A 15,938-nucleotide genomic window follows, 5' to 3' on the forward strand; every position below is an offset into this window, starting at 1 on the left:
AAGTGCTCCACTGTGTTTTTAAACTCCATACACCTTCACTAGAATCATCTGGATGATTTTAGCCCCTAAAATTGCCAATCTCTACTGAACTAAAGGTAAAAGGAGCTGTTAACTTGAAAACTACCACTTCATGACATCACAAGGTGGAACAGAGCATTTTGAGCTTTGGAGATGTAGACAGACTAATAATAAAGTGTTAGTCAAACAGTTGTGAATGAAACAAAACATAACTCCAGCTCACAACTCTTTTATTTTATTATTTTTTTATTATTATTTTGAGTGAACTGATCCTCCGGAACAGTAGGTGGCGGTAATGCTCCTTTAAGATGGCTGCCAAATACCGGAAAGCCAAAGCGAAGAAGCAGTGTGTTTGTCCCTCGCGGTGTGCCGTACCAGCGTGGCTCAATGACATTTGAACATAGAGCTTCATAAGAAGTGCAGATTGTGCATTTGTGCAGATTTATAAACATGTCTGTGGGGTTTTTATTCAGATCTGTGTCTAAAGGAGCGACAAGGGTACGTACTACGCATGCGCAACATTTAAGAAGCATTTTAAATATAGAGATGAGGTTTTTTATGTTGTTTTTAGCTAAACTTCCTGTAGCTTTTGTTTTGCTAATGTGTCAAAATCAGGATTATAACATGGACTCTGAATATCTAAGTTAAAATAAACAAAATAACACAAACAAGACTAACTATACTTCTCACTTACAGAGCAAGTCCACAGCGTTGTTCATTTTGAGCAGAAATAATTGACAATGTGGAGATTGATTTAGTGGAAAATAACAAACTGTGACACTGTTTGACCTGTAAAGATCAAATATGTAAATATGACATGATCTACTGTGTCTAACCTTGAAATTGCCGTGTTTATTCAGAATGTTTGAATAATGGGTCAGTGAAATGTGCTGTAAGAAAAAGAGTTGTGCAATTGTTCGAATCTTAGTCGAATTGTGATCCAGTTGTGATCCAATACTTTCGAGTTAATTATCAGCTCAGGTTTTTTTATTCCTGAGTTTTTCCTCCATCTTTGACAGATAAAGTTTGTGTTTTGGTGGTTAGTTCAGGATTATATTATTTTTTGAGATGAGGTTTGTTGAAAAGTTTGTCTTGTCTGTGTTTCTTTTATAATTAAATCCTTTTAAAAGGCCTGAGCTTGATTTCAAACCATAAGTCAGAAATATCAATATATTGAATCGTTTAATTTAATGACACAATATTGATACCAAATTATTCTGTCACAGCACTGTTATGTGGCTTGTTCACAGGAAGAAACTTGTTTATGCAGAACATTTGATTCACTGTTTTGATTAAAATAGATGATGGTTTAATAAAGACTTTTAGTATCACAGTTGTTTTAGTCGATATGTTGTGATCCTTCAGAGCCGTTAAACTGCACATGTCCCTGTGTAAATGTAAATGTGGAGCTCGTATAAGCTGTGGATGAATAATATTGACCAATGAAACAGTTTGATGTTTTCTTCTAATTTGTCACATGCACTGAACAAAATGCACTTTATGTTCATTGATCTTCAGTAAACAGAAGATAAATAAAGATAAATTAATACTCCATTAATGTTTATTTTTTGTGAAAATGGGGCTGATCGTTAAGGGTCACGTAAGCCTATATTTTTCACTGAATCGTATCGAATCGATGTATTGTATGGTAATGTATCAAATTGAAAAAGTGCTGTATCGAGATATGTATCGTATCGTGGCCTATGTATCATATCAGCAAAATATTAATGGTACTCAGCCTTAGTCAGGGGCTGGTTTGAGTTTTAGCCCCGCCCAATTAGTCATGTCCGTTACTGTTATATTGAACCATAAGAGAATCAAGTGTCAGGTATTTTTGGTTTCTGAGCCTGATTGGTTGGAAAAGGTGAACCTGCCAGTAGCGTCCATATTAGTGATTACCATAAACTGTATATATAAGTTGATATAGCTAACCTGTTGCTGCCATGCTCCAAACTGGAAGTGATCATGAGCGCACTTCCAGCTGCATGGACTCTGGCTCCAATTCACTTTCTATGTAAAAACTGTGTCCCCTCTCTCTGTAACTGCTGCTGTCAGACTCGTCATTTTGGTCTTAAATGTTTGTATTAACACGCTCTACATGATCCTAGGGTTTTTATTTTATGTTATGTCTATAAATCAAGATATGAACATTAATAACAGGCAAATCACATACCTTCTTTCTTGGAGGTCAATCCTGCGAGCGTTGGCAACAGGTTTGAGGTATTGTCAAGTGCCCACTCCCTGTTAAACCTGCAGTGCGGGCGAGAAGGGGCGTTACTTTCAACGGTCTGGTTCTTTATATAGGCTGTGGTTATTACCTGAGAAAAGTCTATGTCAAATGAATGGATTATATTTTATAGTCTGACTCGGTAAAATCAAGTACAGGACTTTTAGTGTTTGATCAACACATCACATCCCTGAGCGGTGAAAAATCAAACATATTTCTCTTATTTTGTGTTTTGTGTTTATTTCGTCTGAGTTTTTAACCTCTGTCTCTGTTCCAGGCGTGCTCGGTGGGTCCGGTCCAGTCCTTACACTCAGGATGTTCACTCTTTGCTGCAGAAAAAGCTCTTCTCATGAAACTGAGGAAAAGCACTGGTTACACGTTCACAAACTGTAAAAAGGCTCTGGAGAAGTTTGACAACGACATCACACAGGTGCCATCTCTTACCTGCCCATTTACTCTAGTATTAAAGTGTCTATTATTGATGGGACTTTCGACTCCGAATCGCTTGGATCTGTTCACTTCAAAGAGCTACTATTCATTTATATCACAGAAGCCAATGTGAGATTTCATTTTATCTACAAACTAATCACAGAGAGAAGGACTTCAAACTGAGACTGTTTATTCTGTGATATAACAAAAACGCTGCACTATAACAATAATAATTGTATGTGCTTTTTGTGCTTAAATTTCTCGCTTGCTCTGCTTCTGAGCTGATTCTTGTGGTGACTCAGCGATAATCAGTGTAAAAATGCATCAAAATTAAAAAGATTCAATTCTTTTTAAGAAATGAGGAGCCGTTCAAAAGAGCCGACTCCCTCAAGAACGTCACATCACTAGTGTCTATTTTTATTCTTTTTTATAATTTTCTCACATGCAGCACTTTGGGACAGTGTATCTGTTAATAAATGTGCTAAAGAAATACATTTGACCTTTAACCTTTCTAGTGAAGTTCACAAACTTTTGCAAATATATTTTTATCATATTTGTCTTTCTTTTTCATTTCTGCATTGTCCAGGCTGAGTCGTGGCTCCATGAACAGGCCCAGAAGGAGGGCTGGAGCAAAGCAAACAAACTGGAGGGACGCAGGGCCAAAGAGGGGCTGGTCGGCGTGTTTGTGGGAGACAACGACGCCGTCATGGTCGAGGTACAGAGATATTTATACTAAACTCTACCAATATTATCAGTAACCAACTCATTTATCAGCTATTGCAGAACTACGAAATAAGAATAATATTTTTAACATTAGTTTGAAGCAGGTCAAAAGGCACAAACTCGTATCATAAATGAAGCATGTGGTGTGTGTAATATTTAAACATATTAGTCTAATGAGGTTCATCTCATCTTCTGATTATTTACTCTAATAGTCTATTTCCAGACCAAGTTTAGTTTGTTTCATCCCTGAGGCTTCCGACTTCTGAAGCGTGCAGACACAAACCTTGCTTGCTCCTGCTGCTTCCTTCTTTACTTTGCTTTTAATAATTTTACCTCTTCCAGTGCTGGAAAATTTGTTTAGTAATGATTTTCTTTTAAGTAAACCAAGACATTTAAACGATTTTTTACATTTTTAACAACATTTCTGACGAGCCAACAACATGTCCGGGGGATACAAACTAGAGTGGACACGTGATGTTGCTGTGACGTGTCTGGTCAGCTGATTTAAACAGGTTTTGAGACTGTCTTCCTACCGGTGGAGGCAGGATGACAGCGCCATCTGCAGTCCAACTATGAGTAAAAACTCAACTGAACTCAAATCAGCCATTTCTGACCGTTGTAAAAGAGAGAACCACATCATAGACTGGGACGGAGCAAACATCATTGGGGGACAGCAAACATCGTCGCTGGATTAAGGAGACAACAAAAATATGGAAATGTGCCTATGGGACTTTGAACCAGGACGAGGGGGGCCTTTTTACTCTCACACACCTGGGTTTAAATCAGCTGACCAAACACTTCACAGCAACATCATGTGACCACAATGAGGCGCTAGTGAGCAGTCCAGACGGTCATGAAAATAAACTAAACCTTGGTCTGGAAAAAATCTATTAAATATAAATAAATAACCAAACAATATGGTCAGTTATTGTTTAACTGTGATTTACATGTAATTAACACCATTAAAACTGTGTAAACATCAGCCCATTTCTTGGTCGTCAACACTCCTGAGTCCGTACACATCTCCCTTGTTTGTGTAACCCTTTATATTTCTCTCTGTCCAGAGCCCAAAATACTAATTTCCACCTTGTGATATCATCCAGGAAGTTTGAAAGTTTAATTCCGCAGCAAGGCAACACGCTCGGAAATAGCTTGTTTTGCTATAAAATGTATTTCAGAATGCCAGAATAGTGATCAGACCCCTAATATAAGTTTGTTTTTTATAATTTAGACACATTTATAATAAATTTGTTGTTTTCTTGGGCGCAGGTGAACTGTGAGACAGACTTTGTGGCTCGTAATGAGAAGTTCCAGGAGCTGGTGAAGGCTGTCGCTTTTGCCACTTTGGCTCATCACAAAAACAAAACTCAAAATCAGAACGGATATGTCAAGGTAACTTTAAAATCATTATATCTGCTGCTTCATTCAATTGAAGTCCACTCCTCCCACTTTTGCCTTTAAACAGGGGAGTTGACGGGAGGGACAAAGGGGTCTGTTATCCCGGGACCCAGGATCTTAAGGGCACAGAAATGGACCCTCTTCCTATTGATTTATATCAGAAGGGGGCCCATTTGAGGTTTATTGCTCCGGGTCCCCAAATTTCTGTGGACGGGCCAGACTCTAAATGTGACTAGGTTGGTGGTGTGATTCTAGCTTCCACAGATTATTGCTGTCATTGAGTCCTTCAGCAAGACACTTAACCCACCTCGCCCCAGTGTCTGTGTGCACTGGTGTGTGAATGTGTGTGTGAATGGGTGATGTGGTTCTTTGATGTAGGTTTGTTTATGCAAAATGTTCCATGTTCATGTGACCAACAACACAGCACTGCACCAATTCTCTGAAGGCTTTAAAACGGCTCTGTAGTCCTGATAGAACTTATTTACTGTTGAGCTCGGTCCCATGCAAAATCATACAACCCAAAAGACACGGTGTAATCCCTCAGTCGTCCAGGTCTGATCCATAGTAAAGGAAAAATATAAAATCTGAAAAAAAAAGTTGTAGGAGTGAAGACATTTGGCTGCTCATCCAAGGCTAACTACAGTGAAACTAACACACTTGTTTGTTTACAGTTTCTGTTTATAGACTAGGTCTGTTGAGCTACACTAAGTGTGCACTGTGCCTGAGACCTACTTAACATACTTATTCAAGCCCCTAATGAGTGAAATGGGGGTCAAATTACTCATTAGAGGCTTGAATGAGTTTGCTAAGTAGATCGATGTCAGACAGAAATAAGTGACCAGCAGTAATCTGAGCAGAACTGAAGAAAAATGACTGACTTTTTGTCCAGTTGACAGATTTTTTAAAATTTATTTATTTTTTTTACCAAAGGATGATGGCGATGTAACTTCTAAATCACAACAGCTATCGCCTCACAGGGCTTAACAAACTGTGTAACCAACAGTAACTGCCACTTACTTTTTTGACTTGAGAATTTACACATTTAATAAACTTAAACTCAACAGAAATCAAAATTGGGTTAAACGTCATGCACGTATTTTCTTTCCGATGTATTTGAGCAAAATGTCTCTCCCCAGTACAGATATATTGACCTCAAGGACTGCTTTTTAAATATAAGTCTGCTGTGTGCTCTCTGTATCTAATTATAAAGCGTTTTATTTTCTGATAATCAGGAAGTGCAAGGTTAGCATGCTAGTTGTTGAAAATGAAATAAGTTAGGTGAATAGTTAGGATGCTCTGAATGCATAAGGTAAGTGAGGAATATCTTCGGATTGTGGCAAATTGTTTAAAATGAACTTGTTCTGTTTCTCACATTTTAAAACTGTAAAAATTAAGTACAGCCCCTTTAAAATAGTTACAAAATGAACAGAAAATTGGAGACTGTTATCTGCAGAATTCTTCTGCGTTAGACGTCAGTAGAGTTTGTTATTCTTGACTCTTACATTTATATAATTATTTGAACTTCACAGAAATCGATTTTAGTTTAAATATGAATTACATCATCTCAGCCTAAATTAAAAAATCAGGATGATATAAACAAGCACAAATCAAACCCGAGACCAACTAGACTTCATTTTCCTACTTTGAAAATTACATCTTTTTTTATTTATGCATCACTACCCCTGTAAGTTACAGTAGCTTTTACTGCCCCCTGGTGGTGTTTAAATGTAACAGCTGTGGATTGACGTTTTGTGTGTTTATCTTGTTGTTTCAGAGTCTTATTGGAGGAGAGGATTTGAATAAACTCACTCTCACTGAAGGAGTCACACTCGCTGACCACGTGGCTTTTGTAATCGGTCAGTGAATTTTTCATTTGTTGTTTTTAGAATTGATTTCAAGATTGTGTTACTTGTTTTTAAATGCATTTGTGGACTGGGCCCACCCTATTTATTGGACCAGTGTCTGCTGGACTGTCCTCAGTCCAGACTTAAGAGCAGGAGAGACACACAGAGAGTGTTCTCCAGAGCAGGCATCAAACTGTGGAATTGTGTCGCTCTGAGCTTTAGAAGGTCACTTCTGTAGATCACTTTACACTTTTTGCATCGGGTTTTCACCACAGACTGTATAAAGAAGTGGACTAAGTGAGTGTGACGTCACCCACAGCCTTCAGCACCAGTCAAATGAAGCTCATCAAGAGTAGAGCAGTTATAGGGCCCAATTTGGTGTCAACACTGTCAATCAAACCTGTTTCTAACACTAGCAGGAGCGACCTCGGGGAAGAAGGCGCTTGATTTGTCTGTTAATTTTCATATCTTGATTTACAGAGAAAATAGCAAAATAAAAGCCACAAGATCATGTAGAACGGGTTAATATGAAAACTAAAATGATGAGTCTGACAGCAGCAGTTACAGGGAGAGGACACAGTTTTTACACAGAAAGTGAATTGGTGCCGGAAGTGTGTCCATGATCACTTCCTGTTTGGAACATGGCAGCTAGCAGGTTAGCTGTATTCATTTATATAAAGTCTATGCTTTTAACAAAAGATGAACTCAGCATTTTTATTACAATCAGATTTTTAAATTTTTACTTTGACTGTTTATACTGTGTCTCATTGCTCCGCACTTGTATGAATTTGCTGATTGTTTGATGAATGAGCTGTGCCATATTTGATCCTGTACAGCACATTGAGGCAGTGATGGCTTTTATTTAGTGCATAGGACAACAGGCAGAAAGAACATTAACAATAGGACTGTAACTAACGAGTCAGTCTATTGGCTGATTTTTATTCTTGGCTAGCAGAAAAGGTGAGCTTCTACAAAGTTTGACCTAAGTGAAGCTGCTTGAACATTTCGATGCACAACACTGACAGATAAACTGACAATGTTAGCAACAAGTTTCGTTGCTAACCGCCCGCTCCCTGCTAAACCCAAGCCCTGGGGTCTAAACATGGCCGCTCATCGAAGTCCGTGGGCCCTGCTCAATGCTGCGAGTTTAGCATTTAGTGGTTATTTACCTCCAGTCCTGCCCATGGACCATGTGCAGTTGAGCTTCTCTCTAAGAGACTTTGAGCGACAAGAGCGAGTGGAGCGACCGCAAAGTTGGTAAGGGAATAGTAAATAAATTATATAAATTATAAATAATAATGTTTATGCTTCCAGGAGCTTCTGAGCCATGTTCTAAACCTTCGACTCCTTCACGACAGTTGGGCTCGTTCACATCGCTCAGATGCTCGTTCATGTCATACCATGTGACCACTCTAACCAATCAGAGCTTGAGTGTAGTTAGAGCAGACATAGAGCGTAGCCGAAGATGACGATTAAAAAGGCTTTTAAGACACCAGATGGAGTTAGAGCTGAGAAAAAGTTTATGATCTAAAAATAGGTAAAAATCACCACAAAACTGGACCTTTGTGAAAGTCGTTGTCCCTGTCAGTCAAACATGAGCAGTTTGTGATCACATTGTGCTCTATGATAAAAATCCTTTCTGGGCAAAAGTGATTTTGTCGTTGTACCAATGAGTGGCCACTAGTCGAACCTGAGACGGCTATAAACAGCAGGACCCTCCAGTTATTTTAAAAGATTCCTGACTAAACCAGTGGTGTGGACTGGAAGGGGTGTTATCTTCAACAGCCTCGCTCCTGATTGGCTCTTTGGTTGCTATGACACTCACGGTCAGAATTCCAAATATGGAACTCTGCTCCAGATTGGTCCCTATAAGTGCTCTCGCCTCGATGATTTTCATTTGGAGCTGAACGCTGTGGTGACGTCACTCTCACTTAGTCCACTTCTTTACACAGTTTGTGATGACATCTTCCCCTACTTGGAACCAGAAAACAGTAATAGCACAGAAACATGTGTACCAAGTCCTTCCTTCTCCTCACACATCCCTCTGTTCATCCCTCTGTTCATCCCTCTGTTCATCCCTTTGTTCATCCCTCTGTTCATCTCTGTTCATCTCTCTGTTCATCTCTCTCTGTTCATCTCTCTGTTCATCTCTCTGTTCATCCCTCTGTTCATCTCTGTTCATCTCTCTCTGTTCTTCTCTCTCTCTGTTCATCTCTCTCTGTTTATCCCTCTGTTTATCCCTCTGTTCATCCCTCTGTTCATCTCTCTGTTCATCTCTCTGTTCATCTCTCTGTTCATCTCTCTGTTCATCTCTCTGTTCATCTCTCTGTTCATCCCTCTGTTCATCTCTCTGTTCATCCCTCTGTTCATCCCTCTGTTCATCCCTCTGTTCATCCCTCTGTTCATCCCTCTGTTCATCCCTCTGTTCATCCCTCTGTTCATCTCTCTGTTCATCTCTCTGTTCATCCCTCTGTTCATCTCTCTGTTCATCTCTCTGTTCATCTCTCTGTTCATCTCTCTCTGTTCATCTCTCTCTGTTCATCTCTCTCTGTTCATCTCTCTCTGTTCATCTCTCTGTTCATCCCTCTGTTCATCCCTCTGTTCATCTCTCTGTTCATCCCTCTGTTCATCCCTCTGTTCATCTCTCTGTTCATCTCTCCGTTCATCCCTCCGTTCATCTCTCCGTTCATCCCTCTGTTCATCTCTGTTCATCCCTCCGTTCATCCCTCCGTTCATCTCTCTGTTCATCCCTATGTTCATCCCTCTGTTCATCCCTCTGTTCATCCCTCTGTTCATCTCTCTGTTCATCTCTCTGTTCATCCCTCTGTTCATCCCTCTGTTCATCCCTCTGTTCATCTCTGTTCATCTCTCTGTTCATCTCTCTGTTCATCCCTCTGTTCATCCCTCTGTTCATCTCTCTGTTCATCTCTCTGTTCATCTCTCTGTTCATCCCTCTGTTCATCCCTCTGTTCATCTCTGTTCATCTCTGTTCATCTCTGTTCATCTCTGTTCATCTCTGTTCATCCCTCTGTTCATCCCTCTGTTCATCCCTCTGTTCATCCCTCCGTTCATCCCTCCGTTCATCCCTCTGTATCTCTCTGTTCATCCCTCTGTATCTCTCTGTTCATCCCTCTGTTCATCCCTCTGTTCATCCCTCTGTTCATCCCTCTGTATCTCTCTGTTCATCCCTCTGTATCTCTCTGTTCATCCCTCTGTTCATCCCTCTGTTCATCCCTCTGTTCATCCCTCTGTTCATCCCTCTGTTCATCCCTCCGTTCATCCCTCCGTTCATCCCTCTGTATCTCTCTGTTCATCCCTCTGTTCATCCCTCTGTTCATCCCTCTGTTCATCCCTCTGTTCATCCCTCTGTTCTCTCCTCCTTCAGGGCGTCTGGGTGAAAACATGTCGCTGAAGCGCGCCGTGAGTCTTGGCGTTCCCCAGGACTGGCACATCGGCTCCTACGTGCACGGATCGGTTCCCGGGCAGATGGAGGTGGCGATGGGGCGGTATGGAGCTCTGGTGGTGTTCCAGGGGGGTCCGGCTGGAGAGCAGGGGGCTTTGGGGCGTAAACTCGGGCAGCACGTGGTCGGAGAGGCCCCTGTGGCTCTGGGGAACATGGAGGATCTGTCGTGTGGGGAGGGGGAGACTAGACTTTTAGCGCAGACATTTTTGGCCGACCCGAGCCGTACCGTAGCGCAGTTTTTGAAGGGGAAGCAGGCTCGAGTGCTGGACTTTGTGAGGTTTCAGTGTGGGGAGAGTCTAGGGGACGAAGGACGATAAAAACTCAAGACTTTGAGTTAGATCTGCCACTTTACTGTATAAATATGAATTCCAATGTATAGGTCAATTTAATGATCAAAACTAAAATAACTTAAATAAATTACCGTATGTTTTCAGTGGAAGCCCTCATGTGTTTATTTTAGTTCTGATTTAAAGCTACATTGAGTAACTTCTGTTGGACGGCCTGGAATGCTACATAGTATGGCAATAAAATGATAAATCGCCATGGAGACAAGCAGGTGATGCTGACGGGCCTCGTATAGGTCAGTGCGAGTGAGTGTTATTTTTCAGAAATTAAAACACTTGTAACTGAATAAATGCAAGATAGATACGTTTAATGCAATACTCCGGAACATTCAAGGCAAATAAGTGACATCTCAATGGAAAAAAAAGTGGATCGCAAATGGGGACAATAAAAGTAAATTTTCCATAATGTTTATGTGGTGTTTTCATGAAAATAATCCAAAAGAGAATTACACGAGTGTTGAACCTTATAATTCATATTTGTGATTTTGTCTGCAAATTAAAGCAATACCTTGTAACTTTCTGCCTGTGTAATTCCATGAAAGTAGAAAGCTAAGTACTTAATATATCTGGAAATATTTTCCACCAGGCAAGCAGGACGAAGCAGGTTTGTGGAGATGCAAGCCCACTCACAATAAGGATACATCTACGCTTTTCAGAGCAATAACATTAAAAAAGAGCTTTTATTTGTGTCTATTTTTTATCGAAAAGTTTCCCTGTCTCCATTTTTTTTCTTTTTTTAAAATTCAAATATACAATGATATAAACAACACCGAGAGGCTTTTACCTTCACATTCACAGAGCATTATACATTAAGCAAATATAGATAAATAAATAAAATATTACATTTTATATTCTGTACAAAGAGCTTTTGTTTTCAAGGCTTTTCACTTTGCTGTATATATGTGTGTATAATAATTATATATATATAAAATATGTTATTCCAAAAGATTTGGAGCGGTCCAAAGTACACGACCAATCTTATTAGTTACAAAATATTTCTGAGGCAAAATCCAAACATAGTTCCAGTTAATGTGAGTAAATGCATTGTTTCAAACAGAAACAGCAGCTGGAGTACCCCTGTCTGTATTACATCATTTTGGTGTAAATGTGACGTCATCTGAAATACAGCTCTAATGAAAATATAATCTGAAATTATAATTCTTCTTATCATCAGCACCATCTTTAGAACTGGGTGTGTCCTGTTTTTTTCTTTTAGTTTTGTGTTTTCTTCACACCTCAACAGACTCCTCATCTCAAATACCACAAATACTTCTCCCTGAACGCTGCGCTCTGATTGGCTGAACCGGAGCAGACCGCGTGACGTCACCGCGTGCCGTCTCTGTGGATGTGCCGGAGCCTGTCTTAAACCTGCTGCGGGACTGAGACACAACCGCGACTATTCTGCTCCAAAACAGCGTCTAAAACCGCAACTAAAGCCATGGTAAGTGTCTGTATAATGCTTAAAACGCGAGGAAATCCGCACAGGAGGAGCAGAGTTAAATTCGTGTTCTTGCTCGGGTTTAATTGATGGATAAAGATGAAAACACCAGCGTTTTTTTGACCCAAATCTTGCGGCGCTCGGGTTCGGACACCGCTGCTACATGGCTAACCCGCTGTTAGCATGTAGCAATGCGAATTCCTTCAAAATGCTGCAAAAAACGTAAATTATTGATGTGTTTTTGCTCTTTTTCTTAATCTTAATCTTGTCTCTTTTCTCTTATCTCGCAGTCTGACTTCTCTGATGACCAGATTATAGGTGAGTCCAGTCACAAAAACCTCTTTTGTTTCATTGTTTAAGGGGTTTTTATTATTCCACTATTATCTGTTCTAATGTTGTTTCCTCATCACAAACAGACCTGAAGTTGTGTTTTGTTTCATTCACACAAACCCTGCAGGCTGAGTTCTTCTCTCAAACTGAAAACACTCTGTTCCACCTTGTGATGTCATCATGTGGTAATACAGGAAGTGCTCCACTGTGTTTTTAAACTCCACACACCTTCACTAGAATCATTTGGATGATGTCAGACCTGGAATTGTCAATCTCTACTGAACTAAAGGTAAAAGGAGCTGATAACTTGAAAACTACCACTTCATGACATCACAAGGTGGAACAGAGCAATTTGAGCTTTGGAGATGTAGACAGACTAATAATAAAGTGTTAACCAAACATGTGTGAATGAAACGACACACTCCAGGTCTGTTTTTGAGCAGGAAACCGCATTAGAACATAATATAGGTCATTTAAACATAAAAATAAATGTGCCGACTTTAAAATGACCTGTGTGTGACTTCGTAGCTGAGCTGTTTTGCAAACGTCTGGATCCTCGCAGGTAAAACAGAGTTGAGTGACTGATGGATGAACAAGCACATTTTGTTTACTCATGCTCCAGTTGACCAAGTGTCACAACCAGGTCAATGCTGTGTCTCAACTAACACTGAAAATGTCTAGGGAGGTTCATCTCAGAAGAAGAAGAGAAGGAAAGAGAAAGGGTAAAGGAATGGAGGGAGGGAGAGGAGGAAAGAGGAGATGAGAGAGAGAGAGAGAGTAAGGGGAGGGATAGTGGAAGAAGAAGGAGGTAAAATAATGGGGAGAAGGAGAGGAAAGAGGAGGAATAGAGGGTAAATGAGGAGAGGGAGAGGAAAGAAACATGGTAAAGGAATGGATAGAGAGAAAGGGGGGAGGAGGAGAGAGTAAGGGGAAGGATAGTGGGAGAGGAGGTAAAAGAATGGGGAGAGAGGAGGAATAGAGGGAAGAAAAGGTTCATTTCTGTCCTGATGATGGGACTTTTATAGTGTTGATTTCTGCTCAAGTGAGGAATTGGTTTCGACTTTAGTTTTAATATGGATTAGTATCTGATTTTCAATATTTTTGACACTAGCTCACCAGAATATTTGATTTGTTTGGATAAATTAGATGCACGTTGACCAGTGTGAAGGCACATTAACAATGTAAAATGTGTTACTAATATGCAAATTAGTTTGACTTTAACTGTAAACTACTACTAAAGTAATTCACAGTTTTAAGAGTATTTTTTTCCTGTTTTGATTTGGTGCAGTTGTTGGAGTGTGGCATGTATTTGAATGATTTTGAATAATTGACATAATAACAGGCCTCTGGTTTGAAACACTTGGTTCAGTTTTATTACTGTTGGGGCGACGGTGGCTCAGTTGGTAGAGTGTTTGTCCACTGATCAAATCCCGCGCTCGACACAGATGAATGTTGTCGTTGTGTACTTCAGCAAGTGCAAGTGTGTGTGTGTCTGTGTGTGTGTGTGTCGGGGTGCGTGTGTCTGTGGGGGTGTGTCTGTGTGTGTGTTTGTCCGTGTGTTTGTCTGTGTGTGTGTCGGGGTGTGTGTGTCTGTGTGTGTGTCTGTGTGTGTGTCTGTGTGTGTGTCTGTGTGTGTGTCTGTGTGTGTGTCTGTGTGTGTGTCTGTGTGTGTGTCTGTGTGTGTAGTTCTTTCATGTAAAACGCTTTGAGACTTGAAGGTGGAAAAGTGCTGTATAAAACTGTGACTGTTTACTGATATCAGTAGCTATTGGTTAAGTATTATATTTATTTACAAAAAGCTTTTAAACCAGAAAGTTTAGTTCAAATTGAGTCGCTCTTTCTCGCGGGACGATGTGAGTAAGAACTGTTGAGTTTCTTCTCTGCTTGACCTCTACTATTCTCTTATATGACGGGCTGTACAGTTATTTGACTTTTTGTTTTTAATGGCACTAATATAAAGCTGTGTTGTTTGCAGAAGGTCATAGTCATTTGTTTTTAAAATAAAATTAACATCACCTGTAATTGACCAATATGAGGAAACAAAAATGTGATCCAGCCTCGTATATGTAACGTTTATGATGCTGCAAAGTGAGTACGATTTTATTTAGCTAGTTACTGTCCATTTTGTTCTTAGATGACGGTCTACTATGATCCGATACAGCTTTTTCAGTGTCGTTACCAATTCCAATACTAAAGCTTTAAGTATCTGCCGATCCCCGATATCAGCGATACCAGAGCAGAGACTGAACACAGCATTTATTTTATTTAAAACTAAAATAAAATAAAACAAAACTGGTCCAAATGTGTATGTAGCTGTTAATCATCTCTCAAGTAATGACAGAACAGCTTTGTGTAAATAAAAGACCAGCAAATAGTTTTATTATATCAATATATTTATATGTCCAACCAGGATCTCACCCTCAATCCGATCCAGTGCGTCTCTTAATATCATGAACAACTGGTGTTTTTCATCTGTATTAAATATCATCTTGTAGCTGGGTTTCAGATGACAACATTCTATAGGTCGATATGTCTCCAAAACAGCCCCCGAAAATCCAGCATGTTTTTGTCCTAAAATGGGACATGGATAAATGGATACGTGTGACCTCATTCAGGGCGACGACCTCGTTCGCTCCTCGACTTTCAGACGTGTTTTGGCTCAAATAAAACGAGATGCCACAGGGCTGTAATTTAAATCACTGAACTGCAAGTGTTTTGACCAAACCAGTTTCACCACGATCAAGTCTCTGCGGATTTTCACAGCTGCAGTTTGAGCCTGAGGACATAAAGGTGCTATAGGAGAATGTGCTACTGCTCATAATCTGTAGTGTTAAAGGGACATATTACACTATTCTCTGATCTCTAATAGTAAAGTGTTCATCAAACATATGAATGAAACAAAACACAACTCTGTTCTCAGGTCTGTTTTTGAGGAGGGAACGGCATTAGAACATGGATTAAAGCTACAAGAGTCCGTTTTGTGTAATATAGGACCTTAAAAGTGGATGGACAATACAGCAGAAAAATAAAATATAGTAATTTTTTTTTTTCAAACATTTTTGACACTTTAATACAGTTTAGTCCAAGTGATCACTGCTGGTCTTTCAAACAGGGACAATTAGTTGGACGTTTAGACGTGTACTGACCTTTTGCCATTTGCTCACAGGATTAATTAAATAGTGCATTTGAATCAAACCTCCCTCGGCTCATTTTAAATCTTGTGAATGTTGCTTGTTGACTTGTGCCGTTTTAACTAGTAATTTAATTTGATATTAACGTTACTTTTCTGGGGGACGGTCCACCACCCTCCTACTTGTCTCCATGGAGCTTGTATTTCTGTTAGCGCTATAGTATGAGATGAAACTGTCTAGCAGGGTCGCCTCTCCATAGATCTGGACCTGTAGCTTGTCTGTGTCCAGTGGTGTCAGCTGCTGGTCGACATGAGGAGAAATCAAAATTTTTTTTATGAAAAACACTTTATAAACACTCATTCTCCAGCTCTTTGCTCCTCTGGTTCGTCTCTCTGAGCTCATTTTGAAGAACTTGAACGTCTCTCTTCGTTCATATACACACGCTAACAAACACGCAATAATATACACGCTAACAAACACACACACTAAAATACATGCACAGTAAACGCACAGAAAAAAATGCCATACTGTAGGACATTTTATAACATGTCTATGGATACGGGGGATGGACCAGAAAAGTGACATAGTGCAGC

At 39.9% G+C, this 15,938-nt stretch overlaps 2 protein-coding genes across 3 annotated transcripts in view; both read left to right on the top strand.

Moving 5' to 3' along the window:
- myl6 (myosin, light chain 6, alkali, smooth muscle and non-muscle) overlaps positions 1–15,938 on the top strand; it is a 207,088-nt gene that overhangs the window by 189,160 nt on the left and 1,990 nt on the right. The window contains exons 1-2 of one of the 2 annotated variants that reach the window (XM_033965908.2): positions 11,739–11,887; positions 12,175–12,202. In XM_033965908.2, coding sequence (XP_033821799.1) covers positions 11,885–11,887; positions 12,175–12,202 — 31 coding nt within the window. In that variant the 5' untranslated portion in view covers positions 11,739–11,884. Of the gene's footprint in view, positions 1–11,738; positions 11,888–12,174; positions 12,203–15,938 lie in introns of those variants that run through there. The other variant, XM_055222109.1, reaches the window with a different exon arrangement.
- tsfm (Ts translation elongation factor, mitochondrial) lies at positions 354–10,966 on the top strand. The gene is made up of 6 exons (XM_033965902.2): positions 354–516; positions 2,523–2,675; positions 3,261–3,389; positions 4,667–4,789; positions 6,570–6,651; positions 10,025–10,966. Exons 1-6 carry the CDS (start codon positions 469–471, stop codon positions 10,417–10,419), a joined length of 930 nt encoding a protein of 309 aa, XP_033821793.1. The 5' UTR covers positions 354–468; the 3' UTR covers positions 10,420–10,966.

This window comes from Periophthalmus magnuspinnatus, chromosome 5 (genome assembly GCF_009829125.3).
Source record: "Periophthalmus magnuspinnatus isolate fPerMag1 chromosome 5, fPerMag1.2.pri, whole genome shotgun sequence".
Taxonomy (NCBI): Eukaryota; Metazoa; Chordata; class Actinopteri; order Gobiiformes; family Gobiidae; genus Periophthalmus; species Periophthalmus magnuspinnatus.